Source organism: Nicotiana tabacum, chromosome 16, assembly GCF_000715075.1.
Source record: "Nicotiana tabacum cultivar K326 chromosome 16, ASM71507v2, whole genome shotgun sequence".
Taxonomy (NCBI): domain Eukaryota; kingdom Viridiplantae; phylum Streptophyta; class Magnoliopsida; order Solanales; family Solanaceae; genus Nicotiana; species Nicotiana tabacum.
Window position 1 is genome coordinate 171038705 of NC_134095.1, and position 19744 is coordinate 171058448.

The following is a 19744-nucleotide window of genomic DNA, read 5'->3' on the forward strand; positions in this document are numbered from 1 at the left end:
CATTATATTAGTATTCTCATTTGTAATATCATCACAGAGTATGTTATAAACTTTGTGATGATCATTGAATATTTGGTACTTTCCAGTTCTTATTTTTTACATGCATGTTAGTAGGTGAGGCTATTTAAAGCCTCAATAGGATTAGTAAGGTAAGGTTTAGCCCGGTTTGAGTTGCCTTGGTCCTATGCCTTTGGAAAAATATTCACACGACTATGAGATTATATGCCCTCGTGAGACTTTGCCGGCAGCTACACCATGAATCCTCTACATGAGGCTGCCATCATAAGGCAATGTGAGGCGCAAAGGAGTGATTATATAGCCAAGGCATATGGTTAACAATACCGGTGCTATTGTCCCCCTTATTTGTACTTTTCCGAATTGTTGTATTTTTTTCTTTTTTTTTTCTTTTATTAATGAAAAACTAACCCTAGGCGTTTGCCTAGCGGATTGCCAAAAAAAAAAAAAAGTGGTGAAATGTGAATGTCATTAGGTAATCAAATCTAAAAGCAACCAACTTGACACCCAGCAAAAAGACTTTTTCGCGTGAAAGCAGTTGCTTGTTCCTTAATTTGTTGGGGTGGGAAGTATAGATAAAAGGCAAAAAAGGAGGCGTCGGTTCTGAAATGACCGAAGATTGAATCATTCCTTCATTCTATTCCGGCTATTCCTTTCTTGTCCGTGCACTGTTTTCCTTCTCTACCATGACGAATCAATTGATTTGACGAATCAATTAGATAATAAGATAATCTTCTTCCATTGCAAAATTATCTGTTGGTGCACAACCTGTCCTTTTCATTTTCAAATGAAGGTTTCTAAGTAATGAGTGAATAACCTCGGTTTCATAATGAGATTCATCGCCTACTAAAAATACATGAACTCTGTTCCCAACTTCTATCCAGCTACAACCTGGTTGCTTCTTCAATCCTCTGTCCTTCATTTGTGTCCTCAGCTTTGCAGCTTCTTTCCACTTTCCATTCGAAGCGGACAATTTCAATAACGACAAATAGGTTCCAGAACTTTTTGTGTCAATCCCTAATACTTTCATTGCGGCCAATTTTCCTGTTTCTGAATCTCCATGAACATTACACCCCGCAAGAAGTACTCCCCAAATGAACGCTGATTCTGTACTTGGAAGCCGTTCAATAACTTCCAAGGCCTCTTTAAGTCTTCCTGCTCGACCGCAGAGATCTACAAGGCATGTATAATGGTCTTCTCTCAACTTTATGGAATCGTCCCTAGAGAGCTCATCAAAGTATTTTAACCCTTCCTCCACCAAACCTGTGTGGCTGCAGGCAGCAAGCAATCCCACGTAGGTCACATCATTTGGTTTGAATTCCATTTGCAGCATTTCATTGAACAAATTGATTGCCTCTCTTCCACATCCATGGTGAGAATAAGCTGCAATCATGACGTTCCAAGATATAAGATCTCTCTGGCCTCTCAAGTCATCATCAAATATTTTCCTTGCAGTTGCTACATCTCCACATTTTGAATACATGTTTATAAGTGCTGATATGACCATTTCGTTCTCCTGATAAATAGTTTTGCTAATTACTTGGTGAATTTGCATTCCTTCACTAAGACCAGCTAAGTCACTGCAAGCACCCAAAACACTCACAAAAGTCCCTTCATTTGGTTTCACTCCACCATCCATTTGCATGTCACAGAAATTTCTTAGCGCTTCTTCACTTTTCCCCTCTAGCACATGCCCGTTAATCATCGTTGTCCAAGAAACCACATCTCTTTGCCTCATTTTATCAAACAATATTCTAGCTCCGCTTAGTTCCCCGTTTTGAATGAAGCCCATGATAATTGTATTCCAGGAAGACACAGTCTTTTCTGGCATCATCTCAAACAATTCAAGCGCTTCATTAAGTCTCGAGTTCTGCATATACCCAGTAATCATTGCATTCCAAGAAACCACATTCCGCTCAGGCATCCAATCAAAAAGTACTCTAGCCTCATCGACTTTCCCATTTCTTGACAACCCTGATATCATTGTAGTCCAAGACACCACATTCTTCTCAGGCATCTGATCAAAAAGCAACCTTGCCTCATGCATTCGCCCATTCCGAGCCAATCCTGCTATAACCATGTTCCAGGAAACCACATTCCTCTCCTTCATTTTCCTAAACAATTCCAACCCCTTATCAATCCCACCATTTCTCACATACCCATCAATCATACTATTCCAAGAAACAACATTCTTCTCGGGCATTTCGTTGAAAAGCAACTCAGCCTCAAGAATCCTATTCGTCCTCGCATACGCAGCCAGCATAGCTGTCCAAGTAACAACATCTCTCTTTGCATCAGTCCTATCAAACAACTCCCTCGCTTTATCAATCTTCCCACATATTATATAACCCGAAATCATCGCTGTCCATGATACCACATCTGGTTCAGGCATTTTATCAAACAGCTTCCTTGCTTCCTCAATCTGACCTTCTTTGCTTAGCTTGGAAATAATCCTATTTGACCTAACAACATCTTGGTTACATGTGTAATCTACTCTGGGAAGTAAAGAATAATTCTTTAGTTGAAAATGAAGTTCAGTTTGAAGCTTAATAGCTGACTTGCAGAAATTAAAACAATGTTTGAGCTTTACTGGAGCTACAAACTGTTTCAGCATCTCCAACCTTGGGATATTGGAGATTATAAGATCAATTGGCTAATGCAAAACATAATCTAGCTTATAAGTGAGCTCATATTATAACACTTGCATGAAATCCAGGATTCGGAGTGTAGTATTTAGTGTACAATATACTGTTTGGCTGTCTTTTTTTGTGCCTGAAAAAATTACTTTTAAAATTCTTGGTCTAAAACAAACAATAACAATTCTCTAGCTATAAATCATCATATTTTAAAGTTAATGGTTACTAAATATAGAAGGTTATATTCTTTTCGGGACTGATTAAAAAAATAAAGGTGTCACTTCATTTGGACAAAAAGGGCTATATGCATTAGTTATGGAGAATGTTTATAATTTTGTGGGATAAAATGTGAGAAAATAAATATGAGAATTAGTAATATACGAATTAAAATAACTAAAATACCTCAAACATATACTCAACATTTTCTTAAAAGTAAACAAAACATATATTTCATTTCCAGCACTACACTCGAGGTCGTTTAGCTGGAATTAGCGGTGTCAATGGTTTGGTTCGGCCAATTATTTTATAAAATTTGTATCATACCAAATTTTTAGTTATTCCATTTTGTATAAACAAAATTATATTTTTCGCAACCGTCTCAATCATCTCGATTTCTCTTTGGTATCGGTATAGTTTGGTTAATTTTTCGGCATTTTTTTTAAAATATCATGCAAGAGTCACTAGTCGAAGTTAGAACGCGATAATGTGTACTTGCATAAAACTTTGGCAAAATTCTTTAGGCATTTTGACTATTTTAAAAGTGATGATCAAAAGAACGTGACAGATGTCCAGAATAGAGACTCATCTCACTATTTTATAGTACAACAACAACAAGTCCAGTAATTTCTCATAAGTGGGGTCTGGAAAGGGTAAGATGTACGCAGCCTTACCCCAATCCTGCAAGGGCAGAGAGGTTGTTTCCCATTGACCCTCGACCTCACTATAGTTGCGTAAAACAGATTAAGTAAAGACAAGAGAAATATAAATCATACGAGTGAAAAGATATTAATCTATTTGGGACTCAAGAATAGAACTTATTAAAAGATTAGTATAATAAATCGAAATCATACGAGAGGAAAGATATCTACTACCTTATGACTTGCTACTGAAGATCGTTGGAATACTTAGTGGCTTGCTACTCAAGATGTTAGAACTAATTTAGTTTCGATATGAGTAGTAGAATAGGTTTGGAAGTTGAGACTTTGGGTGTGTTTGGTATAACGGAAAATGTTTCCCGTAGAAAATGTTTTCCAAGAAAATATTTTCTTGGAAAACAAGTAGTAATCTTATTCATTTTCGGTGTTTGGTACGCAAATTAAAGAAAATGATTTCTCAAGAGTATTCATAAATAATTTAGATATAATAAACATGAAGTCATAAACTTTCAAACCAACAACCTTCCGAACCCATAAATTTCATACACTTTCGAACCGCTAAACTTTCAAAACCGCGGAATTTCAAACCCGTAAACTTTATAATTTCTAAACCCGTAAACTTCCAAACACATAAACCTCCGAAATCATAATTTTGGAACTTGTAAAATTTTGAGCCTTTAAACTGATAAATAAAAAAATTAAAACTGAAAAATATTTTAAATTTTTTTTCGAGTGGGGGGGGGGAGGGGGATGGGGGAGAGGGCAGTAAAAAAACAGAAATTTAAATTACAAAAAAAATTAAAAAATAATTTTTTTGTGCGGGTGAGGGGGGGGGGAGGAGGGGGTTGGGGTTGGTGGTGGGTGGTGCAGAAAAATGAAAAAACAGAAATTTGAAATTGCAAAAAAAAAAAAAAAATTAAGGTAAAAAAAAATTTCGGGGTGCGAAGGAGGGGTGGGGGTTGGAGGGGTAGTAGGGTGGGTGGTAACGGAAAAACTGAAATTTGGAAAGAAAAAAAAAATATTTTTGGAGAGGGGGTAGGGTGGGGTGGTGAGAGTGCGGAAGGTTGAGAAAAAGTTTTGGAAAATGTTTTCCTTTCTCTTGATAAGGAAAATGAGTTCATAAGGAAATGTTTTCCTTCGTACCAAAACACTCTTTGGATATTAATTATTTGGTCACTTGTCGTCATTTCCATAATCCCAAGACCCAAGAAAAAAACTTAATGTTTTGTTAGTTTTAAACTTAGTATATAAAATATATTTTTATATATAAATTTATTCTGTACGGTACGATATTTTTTCGATTTATTTTTGTAAAATTAGATACCTAGCCTATTATTCGGTACGATTACAAGTTTATATAAAAGCAAACGATTTTATTAAAATAAATCTAATAATTAGTTCGGTACGATTCGATCGATTTAGTCGGTTTTTAAAGATCCATTGATCGGAATGATTGGAAAAATAATATCAACATAAACTCCTGCATAAGATAATATCGCGCATAATCCTATGTAGCATATGGTTGACGGTATAAATGATACCCTCGTTAACTTATGAGCGAATCTAGATATTAGTTTATACAACATAGAATGTGAAATAGAAATACATATTAGCAATACATAGAATAAAGTACTAAAAAACAAAAATATCCTTAATGTAAGTAATTCCCTCATAACAATTCCTTCATAATGTAAGTAATTCCCTCATAACAATTCCTTCATAAAAATTCAAATACAACATCTGAATTTTGAATGAAGCACCAATACTTGGTTTAAGATCCGATTTCTCATTCAGAAAAGCGCTATCAAATAGGAAAAAAATCAATAAACTACACTCACAAGATTGCAGTCAAGTAAAGTATCCCGTCATAAAGTGCCTTAGAATGTTGTAAAGATAATGAGAACTCGACCTTGAAACGAATTTTGAAGGCAAAAGAATTGTGTACTCAACTCTCTTCGAATCGCTGTGAAAGTATACACAACATTATGTACAAAAATTAACAATCTACTATCCTACAACTACTAACTTCTCCTAAGGTTACACTCTTCGAAAAGAATTGTCTTCTAACAAGTAAGCTAGTACTATATGCACTTCGCGTTTGCAGTCATTTCTAAAGTGAAATAAACATATAAGCTGCGTACATGATGGACGGCTTCAACAAGTTTTGTGCGCATAGTGCAATTTTTACATACCCTAAACTTGTGATTTCTCAGGTTGCCGAGAATCTTCCTTATCAGCAAAATGAAGCAGCCTTCGAAGCCTTAATACCGTGTCACAATGAAAAGGCAAAGCAGATCTTCTCTCCAAGTATGCCGGACTTACAGTCATCCATGATAAAGCATGGAGTTCTGCAGCTATGTTCTCAAGAATCAAGTGAGTCTCTATTTCAACATCTCATGTTTCCGAGCCTGTTCCCATTCCCCCAACCTTACCAACACCCTTCAAAAACTTTTCTTGGATGATGTTGCTGCCACCATAGTAATCAACGAGGTTGACAGATAGAACTGAGGGCCATTCTTCTTTTGAGATGCTCCTCGCATCTCTCCTCATTGTAGGTACTGCTTTTGAAACCACAAAACCTGTTGAAAGAGGGATAGCACAGCCCTTGCTGTGGAGAAGATGGGCGAGTGGTGGTGATTCAGCAGTTAGGCAAGTGCGAAGCTGAAGACCAACAGGAGGTAGGAACCGCATACTGGGTGATGGGATTAGAATATAGGAGGTGGATGTAGAACCAAGGGACTTCACTGGAGTATAACCTTCAAGATAACCTGGCTGACTCAGAATGCCACTACTTTGACTCGTCCCTGCAAAATTTTCTTGTTCATATACAACCATACACAAGTATGAAACAGAAATAACTAGGCATAAAAATGTGAACTGATGATAAATCCAGAGAATATTTCTCAAAGAATATTCGTCCATATGGTAAACACCAACCCACCCCCCCCCTCCCCAACCCAACACACACAAAAAAAACTGCAACACATAAGCCCAGCGCGTGCTGAATCCCACTTTACTCCCTTGGTACTCGTATCTCAACCACAATTCCTCAGCATTAGGCTATTCCTCCCTAGAGTTTCTCAAAGAATAATTTCACACCTCCAACTAGAGAAGCAATTCCCTTGGAGTGTTATCTGCAAAGAACATTATGCTTACAAGTGGCCCCTAGTTCATTTTATCTCTGATTGGTTAAGTTTTCAGAAATAACATCTCCTTTACAGTTCATTGGTAGATAGTATAAGAGATTCCAGAAGAAAGGCAAGGAGAGTCAAATCAATCAGATAAAAAGGGAATCAAAGAAACAAAAAGAAGGGAAAAGACGACACCTACCGTGACTCATTAAATCTGCTTGCAACATAAGCTGTAAGGAATGATCAATTGAAACAGAGACAAAACTAATGCTTTGCACCCATTGAAGTAAACCCCTCGAGTTGTCCACCATACCCTGTCCACCAATTAACTGCTTCCTTGTGGATGGTTGCTCCAAGCCACCTTTCATGAAAGAGGAAGCCTTTGAGTGAGGACTGTACAATGGACTAGGGGAGGAAGGAAGTGCTTTTTCCTGAATCAGACCTATTTCCTGTTGCTGCAAGGATGTCCCATTACTACTTGCCGACATTCCATCAGGCACAGATCGTCTTAGCTGCAGAGACCATTTCTTCACCTCAGATCCCCCAACTGCATACAGGGCTTTCTGCCATTCTGCGTCCAGAAAATTGCATCAATAAGATTAGCAACTTCAGCAACATTACAGATGAATGGTAACCCAAGCAGAAACTTCATTCTAGTCCCTCAAAATAAAACCAACAAAAGCTGCACTCTTTCAAGACGTTCAAAGTGTCATATAATCTTATCCCACACCAAGAATAACAATGAGATCAGCTGAAAATCTGTTGGAATTAAAGGTGGAGCCAGCAAGTCAATGTCATCAAAATTCAAGACCGTTGTGGATCGTAATGCAATAAAAGTAAACAATAAGCACAAAATATTGATAGCGAATGTTTACCCTGGCATTCAAGCTCAAAGAAGCTTCCAATACGTGCAATGACAAAATCCCTAGGCTTGGCAATGGCAGCCTCAGGAGGACATGCCTGAAGTATCTGGCATCCTTGTCACAGAATTTGCACAAACAAAGATTGCAGGCCTTTCGTATCCTGCCTACTACTTATTCCTCCAAATGGATATATATAATTATCAAGCAACTCTCCCCTGGAATCTGTCCATATACACACCAGCCAGCGCCAATCATCAGTCCATCCATAACAACAATGCAGGCTTGGAAGTGACTTTTGATGTGCAGATCCAAAGCCATCTGGTTCAGATGTTTCAGACTGATTGTTTGTTCCAGTGTCTCCGCCACCTGAAGAAGCTGAACTCTGCATAAAATTTTCACCTGTACAATCATCTAACAAAAGCTTTGAAGATTCAGCCATTGGATTACAAGACATAGGAAATGAAAGTCCACGATCCAATGAACCTGGTTCAGCGAGAATGTAAAGGGGCTCAAACAAATAACGAACTTCATCTTGAAAAGAAAAATCCTCCATTCTGTTTGGATCACATCCGAGACCTCCCCCTCTTGATATTTGCCAGTTGTCCCAACTACCAGACCTTAGGCTAGCATCAAGTTCAGCCTCTCTCTGAAGGGAAGTTCCTATGCTTCGAGGACCAACACAGTCCTTCCACATCCCTGGAACTGGGGAAGTCATTTGCATCAGGACCGGATGAGATCTACCAGACATGGATGATGACTGAACCATGTCTCTGGAGGACCCTCGAGATATCCTGCGGGCTTTGTAATAAACTGTGAAAGCAATTTCCTTTAGGATGACAAGCCCACTGACAGCAGGATTTGTAATCCTAAAAATTGCATCAACAGTGACAATCTGCAGTACCAACTTAGGAATACAAAACCCTGAAAGTGTTAAAACATTTGGGAGTGACTCATCCACTGCTGCTGAGTAACTTAAGGCCTTCCCGACTTGATTCTGCAGTGTAGATCGCCTCTCTTTGTCTGAAGAAAGAATTACTGATCCAGCAGCAATAGAAGATTCAATCACCGTCTGTAGGACCGCAAGAGGCTCAGCGAAAGGGCAAACCACGTATATCACCTGATTTAACATTCAAATATACAATCAGATATCAGTTTCTGGTGAAATACTTTGTCCATATAATTTATCGCTTAAATGAGATATTTCCTAGTATCATCTTTTCATTCGCTTAAGTCCGATACTCCAGGGTTTTATAACTATGGAAATGGTAGAACAGAAAATAACACAAAGAAATACCCTCAATCCCAAACTAGTTAAGTCTGCTATATGAATTCTCAAATATCTATTTCTTCCCCATTTGGACCCAACAGAACAGCATGTCAGATTCTCATTCAAAGCTACATTGCATTGACTCCTCAAAAGTGTCGGTAGAGTATTTCAACTTTTCTGAAAAGAAGCATTTTGGATAGATGGAAGTCAAAGACCAAAATAATGGAACAAGTGGGTATCCGAAACTAAGAAAAAAGAAAACAATCAGTAATTATGAATCAGAAATGCAACCAGAAATATAAGAGCATTTAGCCCTTAGCCAAGGTTACTTCATCTCAGTTTTCAAAAATTTAGCCCTTAATAATTAAGCTTCTCAAATGTTTCAACTGGTCACAGTATATCCTTCTCTCACATTAAGAGAATTTTGAGCTACTGTTACGCCTAGAATCCAATCACTTCGTCTGCTGCTCTACCTTAGAGATTTATCACCTTTGAAGCTGACTAATCCCCTTTAGCAGATGCATTTTACTAGTAAATTTTGACACCTACATAAGACGAAACATTTACAAGTCTCCCTTGCTATATTTGCCCATCCAACTACTGGGCATTTCACTAACCTTAGGTAAGTGAGAACTACTCTTGGGGTAACAATATTATAACAGACCAGGTCATTGTGCAAGGCATTCCTTCACTATCAACTTGACAGCTACCAAACCCCAAGCTTTAGCAACATAAACATTCTTGTCACGACCGATCATAGTAAAATAAATAGCTACGTAGTGGAGGTACCAGAGGCAGTAAGAAAAGTTCTAGATTGACAAGTACTTTCCAGTTTTTCCTTTTGCATTAGCTTATCCAGAAGGCAAAATACTTATGAAGCACATGTGACAATTAACGACCACGTAATCACTCTTTTCTCTCAATCTACTCTTGCCCTTTTGCTTTGCATACCCATATCAAGAGAAAGGGGTGGGACTGTCCTAACATCTAAACTCTATCAAAAGGATACTTTATTTCCGCTAATCCATAATGGACTCAACGAAGTTCACTTTAATGATGCATCTTCGACTTTATAGTGCAATAGAGAAAAGAGAGAGGAAAAGAGAGAAAGAGAGAACAAAAGCGAGATAGAGAGAAAAAAGTAGATGAGGAATAAAAAAGACAAACAAAGAGAGTCACAACTTACTGTACATGGACCAGTACTTCCTTCTTCTGGATTCATGGTCATGCATGAACCAAGCTTTAAATTCCTGAGAACTTTTGAGAGAGATTTCAAATAGCTTTCTAAATCCCAGCCATTGGAAAGGGATAGGAAATAATCACTGATTGATCCCAGCATAGATGCACTACTGCTGTCTATCTTCATTGACTGAGGGCAATCAATCAGAACAAAAACAGAAGATACATTCTTCCCAGAATCTATCTCCATCTCATTTCCCATACATTGAGGTGAATGAGTTCCCAGTTTGCACATCTCATAAACTGAAAGAGAGAAGCGTAGTCAATATCCAAGTCAAGGACAAAATTTCATTCGTCAAACATAGAGGTGGCCATATTTACATTACAAATATCCAGGTCAAGGACAATTTTGAAGCTGGATTTATATGAGAAGAACGCAATAATTTGATCTCCTTTTTCTAGTTACTTCAATATAATCTTTCCAACTTTGATTTCATCTTCTTTATTTGAGAATGGTAACATATTTCTCTCTCTGTGTGTGTGTGTGTGTGTGTGTGTGTGTGTTTTGTGTGTGTGTGTGTATATTACATCAAAGCCCCAAAATAGTAAAAAACAAAAAACCTTGTTCTTACAAGGAACCTAAAACATCTAGAATTTCCTCAGGATCATCTATGTATTCAGATTTTCACCAAAAAAATGATTTCAAACCTTGATCTCATCTTTTTGTGCAATTAAAAAAAATGATTTCAAATTAGTCACTTATCCACATCTCCAAAATGGAAGAGACATGCAGGTTGAGTTATGAAATGCAGATTATTAAATATGAACCAGCCACCTTGTGAAATCAATGTGTATTTACACTTTTCAGATACCTGAATCTTAACCTTCCTACAACCAAAGCAACCAGTGTATTATTTTCTGTAGCACAGATGGAACACAATATGTTATCTTCAGATCAGCAAGACATTTAAGTACACTAACCAGTTCCAAGCTGTTGGAAAAAATCAGTTGCAGCTGTTGTTAGAGCATTGATGTCTGGACAGACAACGTAATATGACATCTGAAAATTTTTGGAAAAAATGGTGGAAAAATAGTAGTTAAGGAGAAATGCAAAAGAACTGCTTAAAGATATTAAGAACTTAATACTTGTGTTATCTATCATAAACTTACATGTTTGGGTATTGCATAAGGCTCAAAAGGTGCCTTTTCCCAGAGCTGAAGAGAACTAGGTCCATCATAAGCCAATCGTCTTGGTATCTGCAACGTAAATGACTTAAGTTCCTACCCTGTCATAGCAAAATTAAGACCAGAAACATAAAAGGAACTCCAAATAATTTGGTGGTCATAAATACAATGTTACAATGTCCATGTGAGTCCTCTCCATTATAAGGTAAATACAAGAATCAAATGCAGCTCCAGCAAGGTTTCATCTAATTCAGTTATCATCAGGTTGAACTCTTAAAGTAATCCATATGAAAAGAAGTCCTAGATCTAGTAACTGGTGACAAAATGCAACTTAGTAATTCAACCAACACCATCGCATTTTAAGGCTTCAGGGGGTCTCTTAAGGGGCTTCACCGGCTCGTTCAGCGAGCATTGTGACCTACGGGTCACTCATCTTTTATTTGCAGATGACACTCTGGTTTTATGTGATACATATGCTTCTCAGCTCTCATATTTGAGGCAAATTCTTATTTGGCTCCAGGTAGTCTCAGGTCTCAAGATCAAATGGGCATTCTGCAAATCTTTGGTGTTAAAATGGGCATTCTGCAAATCTGTGCTGCAAATGATTTTGGGTATTGCTATATTAACATTGTGTGCAGATCCATTAATATTATACGACTGGCTAGTGCAATCGGGTGCCTTCTTTCTTTCTGTCATTTGTCATAGTACCTCTGGCTATCAATGCAATAACAGCAATAACATTATTATCTTCAACAAGCCAGCAGAGTTCCACAGCTGCTTCTTTGACATTTTCCCAGATCTACATCTCTTTTCCTCTATCTCAAATATGCCTACAGAAATACTACGTTCTGTAGATTCTTTCTTATCTTTATTTTCTCATGAATACTCCTGCAGAATACTTACCTTTTTTATTGATAATTTTGTCTTGACGACTCTATTCTTTAAATTGCTTCAAAAGCAGATCTATGTGGGAGTGATCTTGAAAAACATAATGGGCATGTCAACCGTGTTAACTGTATTGTATGCAAAGGACTTAGCATGGAAGTATTCAGCTTAATTGTTGATAGCTACGGTAGTCTGTGCTGTAACTGGCCATTTTGCATTCATCCGCACCACTTATCCACTTTGGGCATGTCTCCTAGCTTTCTTGTTTTATCCTATCTCACTTGTACTGCTTTATATTTTCCAATAAATAATAATCTAATTGATGTTGTAATTAAAATGCTCTCTTCTCAAATTTACTCAGATGAAGTGTTGATATCTACATATGAATGGTGGTTTCTGTTGTAGAAGCACAATTTGCATCGTCCCGGCCACCTATCCAATTTATTCTCCATTCTTCCAATAATTACTGCTTGATGCTGTAATTCAGATCCACTAATCTCAAATTCTTTTGTACCTTTATAGTATTTATAAAATTTTAAGTTCTTATTCTTTCAGCTTTTGTCAATTACTAACTAATAAGAACAGCAGTAGATGCACACAGGAGAGCAGGTGGCAAATAATCGGTCAAAGAACACTATAGAAGATACAACGTTGGTAAGGATTTATATAGCCGACCCCAACTTATTCTGGATTGAGGCATAGTTGTGCCATGTGTTAAATGTTAATCAATAACAAACTTGTGAATTGAAGTGACTTTTTGGCAAGCAATACATATACACACACACCACATACATTACTGACTATCCACTGATCTATTTGGACTCATATCATTCAATATTCAATAATTTTAGGTTCTCTAACACTAAAAGTTCTCTACATTGTCTATTGACAAACAAACCTCTTGACAGACTCTTAACAACATGATACGATCCTATTAGCTAAATACCCCATTAGCTAAATCAGTTAGGAGTTTGTTAAAAAGTTGTTAGAAACTCACGTGAGTTGCACGCGCTAGGCAGCTGAAGGAAGGGAAGTTCCTAAAGTTAGTTACAACTAACTTTCCTGCCCTCCTATATAGAATGAATTTTCCCCAATTCTGTAATCTCTCATGTAATGTTTGAATAAGAATTCTATATTCTTCAAATCTCTCTCTCTTCAATTACTCAGAACTCCATTGTTGAGTTCTAATCGAGCACACTGTTCAAGGGCAATTCTCCATATTTGCCCTTTAGGTGAGCTTCTCCTTCGTTTCTTAGCCCGAATTCAGTTGAGTTCCTATCATTGGTATCAGAGCATTCGTTCCTTGGAGCTGTGAAAATGGGCGATCACAACACTCGAATGCACGAATTAAGGAAAGAAGTCAATAGTCTCAAGGGATCGATAGAGTCAGTTACATCGTCAGTGGCGGAATTGCAGAAATCAGTCGACAATAGGGTGGCTCAGGCTATGGATGAAATTAGGAAGTTGCTGGTGGGAAATTTGGCTACGACTGGAGTCCAAAATCATGAGTTCCCTGTAGAGAATGAAAGGCCAGAGGTGGTAGGCCCTCGTCCTGGAGGCCATCAACCTCCCAATCGTGATTATCATACAGAATTTCCTGTTTTTGATGGTGTAGGGTTGAAAGATTGGTTATACAAATGCGAACAGATTTTCGCATATGAGGAGATACCTGAAGACTCTAAAGTGAGAGCAGTTTCGTGCAAGCTGGAAGGAAGGGCTCTACAATGGCATCAATCCTATATGAAGCACAGGGTGACCAGGGATTGGCCAAGGTGGGGTGAGTATGTAGCTTGCTTGTATGCTCGATTTGGTTCTGAGCTATTTGATGATCCCATGGGAGACCTTAAAGACCTAAGACAGGTAAGTTCAGTCCAAGACTATGTTGATTTGTTTGACGAACTGTTAACTAGGGTGGAATTATCAGAAGAATATGTTGTTAGCTGTTTCATTAGGGGTTTGAAACCAGAAATTGGCTTACCTGGTAAGATGTTAGCACCTAGATCTCTAGCTAAAGCCATTAGTTTAGCTAGGATTCAGGAGCAGACATTGATAGTCCAGAAACAAGTCTTCATGATTCCCTCGAATCCTTCATTTTCAACCAAGAATACACCCAGAATTTCGTCTGTTAACCCTCAACCTTCTCAATCCAATACTCAGATAATTCCCAGATTTAGTCAACCCTCAAATAAACCTTCCAACTCCAAAACCTTACCTTCTAAACCTACCTATAGAAATGCCAAAAGACTAACCCCTGCTGAAATGGAGGAAAGAAGAAGTAAAGGCCTTTGTTATAACTGTGATGAGAAATACAGTTTTGGTCATGTGTGTAAAAATAGGAGACAACTGTTTTCTATGGAAGTGGAAGAGGACTTAGAAGGAGTGGAGATAGAGCAAGATGTGATGCTGGATTCAGCAGAATTATTGAGTATGATTAGTCAAGAGTGGGAAACTGATGATGAGGGGTCCATTTTGCCTCATGTGTCAGTTCATACTATGAATGGCCTGCATGATTTTAGGACTATTAGGGTGTCAAGGGCAAGGTTGTGCAGGTCCTAATTGACACTGGCAGCACTCACAATTTTTTGGACCTTAATACTGCCAAGAAATTGGGTTGTGTATTGACAGCTATAGGTCCTTTTGATGTGTCTGTAGCTAATGGGAAGAAGGTGAAAAGCAACAACATATGTAAGAAGCTGATGTGGAAGATGCAGGGTGTGTCCTTTGATTCAGATATGTTGGTATTACCAATTGGAGGGTGCAGCATGGTTTTGGGTATTCAGTGGTTAATTACATTGGGGGATATCATGTGGAACTTCAAAAAACTTAGAATGGAGTTCAACATTATGGGGCACAAGGTGTCATTAAGGGGAATACAACCCCCAGCTACCAAGTTGATTCAGCAAGGCAGCATAGACAAGTTATTGGCCAAACCTGCAGAGTTATGCATGATATCTGTAGGTTTGTTCATGGAGCACCAGCAGCAAGATGTGGAAATTAGCCTGTTGGCAGTGGAAAGCTTGCCCCAGGAGCCTAGTAGGAATGGAGAGTTACAAGCTATATTGCAGCAGTACAGTGATCTCTTTGAGGAACCAAAACAACTTCCTCCTCCTAGACTGCATGACCATAAGATCATCCTAAAAGAAGGTACTTCTCCTATCAATATCAGACCTTATAAATATCCTAATGTGCAAAAAAATGAAATTGAAAAAATGGTGAACGAGATGTTAGATTCTGGGATCATAAGGAACAGTACTAGTCCTTATTCATCCCCTATTGTGATGGTTAAGAAGAAGGATGGATCCTGGCATTTATGTGTGGATTATAGGGAGTTAAACAGCTACACAGTCAAGGACAAATTCCCAATACCTGTAATTGAAGAGCTGCTGGATGAATTACATGGTGCTAAGTACTTCTCTAAGCTAGATCTAAGGGCTGGCTACCACCAGATTAGGATGTTTGAACCAGACATACCTAAGACTGCCTTTAGGACTCACCATGGCCACTATGAATTCCTAGTTATGCCTTTTGGTTTAACCAATGCCCCTTCTACCTTTCAAAGCTTGATGAATCAGATTTTTCACAAATTCCTCAGAAAGTTTATCCTAGTTTTCTTTGATGATATCCTCATATACAGCCAAAGTTGGACTGACCACTTAGTACATCTGGAGGAAGCTTTCAAGGTGCTGAGATCCCATACCTTGTTCATCAAACAGAGTAAATGTGCTTTTGGAGTAACTCAAATTCACTACTTAGGCCACATTATCTCTGGGCATGGTGTGTCTATGGACAATCAGAAGGTACAAGGAGTGCTGGATTGGCCACTACCTTCTTCCATCAAGGGTCTAAGGGGATTCTTGGGATTGACTGGTTATTACAGGAGGTTTATCAAGGGGTATGGTATTATTGCAAGGCCTTTAACTGACTTGCTCAAAAAGGGTAACTTTCAATGGAATGTTGCAGCCAATACTACTTTTGAAGAATTGAAGAGAGCTATCACTTCAGCACCTGTTCTAGCTCTCCCAGATTTTTCAAAAACATTCACAGTTGAGACTGATGCTTCTGGTAAGGGGATTGGAGCTGTTCTGGCCCAAAACAATAAACCTATTGCTTTCTTTAGCAAGGGTTTATCAGCCAAGAACAGGGCACTATCAGTATATGAAAGAGAATTACTAGCCTTGATATCTGCTGTACAAAAGTGGAGACCCTATTTGCTGGGAAGACCATTCACCATCAGAACTGATCATCACAGCCTTAAGTACCTGTTGGAGCAGAGGATCACTACTCCAAGCCAGCAGAAATGGCTAGTCAAGTTGCTTGGTTATGACTATTCTATTGACTACAAGAAGGGAAAAGAGAATGTGGTTGCTGATGCTTTATCTAGGAGGGAAGAAGGCATTCAACTATATAGCATTTCCAATGTTAGCTCAGATATTTTGGAATCAGTCAAAGCTTCACGGACTCAGGATCTTACACTTCAACAGCTTATCAAATCCATACAGGAAGGCAAAACCACTAAACCTTACTATAGGTTTCACAATGGGATTCTAAGCAGGAAGAATAAATTGGTGATTGGTACTGATCAAGCACTCAGAACTAAACTCTTATCCTATTACCATGACAGTCCTATAGGAGGTCATTCTGGCATTACAGCCACATTGAAAAGGCTTAAACAAGATTTCTATTGGAAGAAAATGAAGCAGGATGTTTACAACTATATAAGGAGCTGTGATGTGTGTCAAAAGTGCAAAAATGAGACTGTGGCTTATCCAGGATAACGCCAGCCCTTACCTATACCAGAGAAGGTTTGGCAAGACATCTCCATGGACTTTATTGAAGGCCTTCCTAAGGTTGCTGGGAAAGAAGTGATTTTTGTAGTGGTGGATCGACTGAGCAAGGCTGCCCATTTCATAGCCCTCAAGCATCCTTACACTGCATTGGAAGTGGCTCAGGTGTTCATGGATCAGGTGTTAAAACTTCATGGAATGCCTAAGTCTATAGTGTCAGATAGGGATGCTGTGTTCACAAGTAAATTTTGGAAGGAGTTGTTCAAGTTGCAGCAGGTTTCTCTCCTAACTTCCACAGCCTACCATCCTCAAACAGATGGCCAGACAGAGGTGGTTAACAGATGTGTAGAAGCCTACCTTCGATGCATGACATTTGAGAAACCAAGAACATGGCCACAGTGGTTGCCACTAGCTGAATGGTGGTACAACACATCCTATCATTCCAGCACCAACATGACCCCTTATGAGGCAGTTTATGGCCAGAAGCCTCCTCCCTTGCTTCCTTATATGAGTTTTGACTCCCAATTGGACTTGGTTGATAGAAGTCTACAGGCTAGGGAGGCCACCCTCAGACTGTTGAGGTCTCATTTGGAGAAATCCCAGAATAGGATGAGGGCCCAAGCTGACAAAGGAAAAACTGATAGGGCATATGCAGTAGGAGATTGGGTTTATGTCAAGTTACAACCTTATAGACAGCTCTCTCTCAAGTCACATGGTTATCAGAAACTCTCACCCAAGTTTTTTGGTCCTTTCAAAATCATTGCTAAGGTGGGAGCAGTTGCTTACACCTTGGACCTGCCTGCTGGTACAAAGATTCATCCCACTTTCCACATCTCCCAACTGAAAAGGAAGATTGGATCTCACTCAGCCACAGTTACCTTACCAGTGGTGCTCTCCGATGAAGGTCATGTTCTATTGGAACCTGAAGCTAAACTGGATAGGCGCATGATTCAAAAACATGGGCGTGCTGTTTCTGAGATTTTAGTCAAATGGTTTAATGCTACTCCTGAAGATAGCACCTGGGAAGACTACTATGTCATGAAGCAGAGGTTTCCTTTATTTGATCCTTGAGGACAAGGATTGTCTGTAGAGGGGGGTAGTTGATACGATCCTATTAGCTAAATACCCCATTAGCTAAATCAGTTAGGAGTTTGTTAAAAAGTTGTTAGAAACTCACGTGAGTTGCACGCGCTAGGCAGCTGAAGGAAGGGGAGTTCCTAAAGTTAGTTACAACTAACTTTCCCGCCCTCCTATATAGATTGAATTTTCCCCAATTCTGTAATTTCTCATGTAATGTTTGAATAAGAATTCTATATTCTTCTCATCTCTCTCTCTCTCTCTCTTCAATTACTCAGAACTCCATTGTTGAGTTCTAATCGAGCACACTGTTCAAGGGCAATTCTCCATATTTGCCCTTTAGGTGAGCTTCTCCTTCGTTTCTTAGCTGGAATTCAGTTGAGTTCCTATCACAACACCATTTGATGTAAAGCATAGTACCTTCGGTAATTTTAAATATACTTACCTTCAGTCATCATGGTTTTCAACTTAAAGGACTTTTGTGTTTGACGTCAACGTAGAATATGACAAATCTTATGCAAACAAATACTTGGCAGGGAAAATTCTCTCTGAAAAAGAATTAATAGATCAAAATTGGGTCGTCTTACCATTACCTATACTCAGTTTCGTAAAATCCAACAGAAGTTGAAATTGATAGAAAGCCATAATGCCATGCCTTTCACTGTTGGAGATTTTTCAATGAAGCTTGGGACAAAGACAGCACTGCAATGCCGCCGATTATGGCGGAATCTGTCGGACGGGGAGAGGTTTTTGATCGGGAAATTAAAGAGGGGGAACTAGCAGTCAAAAAGAGAGAATCCAAATACATACAGGTATGTAGTTTCGAGAAAATGACAAAATGGTCCATTATGTTTGAAGATCGGTTCATAGTCGCCCTTTAAGCATGTACTAACTACTAAATAGTCTTGGTTTTTTAAGTTTTCTATAAGTTGACAATAATGGCCCCTTATGTTTGAAGATAGGTTAACAATAGTCCTTTAAGCATGTACTAGACAGTTTTGATCCTTTAAGTTTGTCAAAATCTAATACTTTTAGTCTTCATCAACAATTTATGCTCGACAAATATTTAACCTTAAACATGAGGAAAGTGCTATCAAATTTCAAAAAATATAGTATAAAAATTGCACTAGAAACTAGAAAGATACTAAAAATAATTAAAAAATCCAAAATTGCCAAAAAAGTCCCATTAATTCACAAGTTGGTCGTCCTCCTAGTTTTTGTCATTTTCATCGTTGTCACTAAAATAAATTAGTAACCATAATATGAATAAACAAATAAGAAGTAAACGTCAAGCAATGTGATAAACAATGCAACTTACACATTAAATTTGCATACAGCTTATGCCGGGATAAGTTATGCTGGGATTAGTTATGCTAGGATTATTTTCATCCATTTTTTGGTATGTTGTATTGAAAATGACAATTGCATAATTTTTAAAAAGAAGGTATAAGTTATTCCAGTGCTAATTACCCCACCCTCTACAAGGTATAAGTTATCCTTGTGTTAATTTTAATCCTAGAATAACTTATACCTGATTAGCTAATCAAACAAAGTATTAAGGTGGTATTAAATTTTTATACCAACATCATACCTTCTTATACCTCATATCAAATGACCCCGTAATGTACCTTATATTTTTTTATTCTGCACCCGATTTTTACTCTAAATCATATTAATTTATCATGATTAAGTCATTTAATATTGTTATAATATACATTAATTAACTTTAATTAATTGATAAAACTCTAAATACTTACACATATTAGTTTAGCGTAAGCACCAATCAAAAGGGTTCTTTCGTTTACTTTTTTTTTTCTGTGATACCCAGACAAGTGGGTTTGATGAAG

At 38.1% G+C, this 19744-nt stretch overlaps 2 protein-coding genes and 1 pseudogene across 2 annotated transcripts; 1 reads left to right on the forward strand and 2 right to left on the reverse strand.

Annotated features, from left to right (window-relative positions):
- Positions 1-535: 535 nt before the first annotated feature.
- Positions 536-2959, reverse strand: LOC107815621 (uncharacterized). Its single transcript, XM_016641236.2, has one exon. It carries the CDS (start codon positions 2627-2629, stop codon positions 731-733), a length of 1899 nt encoding a protein of 632 aa, XP_016496722.1. The 5' UTR covers positions 2630-2959; the 3' UTR covers positions 536-730.
- Positions 2960-5568: 2609 nt separating this feature from the next.
- On the reverse strand, positions 5569-11216 carry LOC107806856 (mediator of RNA polymerase II transcription subunit 13-like; annotated as a pseudogene).
- A 2137-nt stretch (positions 11217-13353) lies between these two features.
- LOC142170516 (uncharacterized) lies at positions 13354-16811 on the forward strand. The gene is made up of 3 exons (XM_075232448.1): positions 13354-14514; positions 14562-15490; positions 15629-16811. Exons 1-3 carry the CDS (start codon positions 13354-13356, stop codon positions 16809-16811), a joined length of 3273 nt encoding a protein of 1090 aa, XP_075088549.1.
- The last annotated feature ends 2933 nt before the right edge of the window (positions 16812-19744 follow it).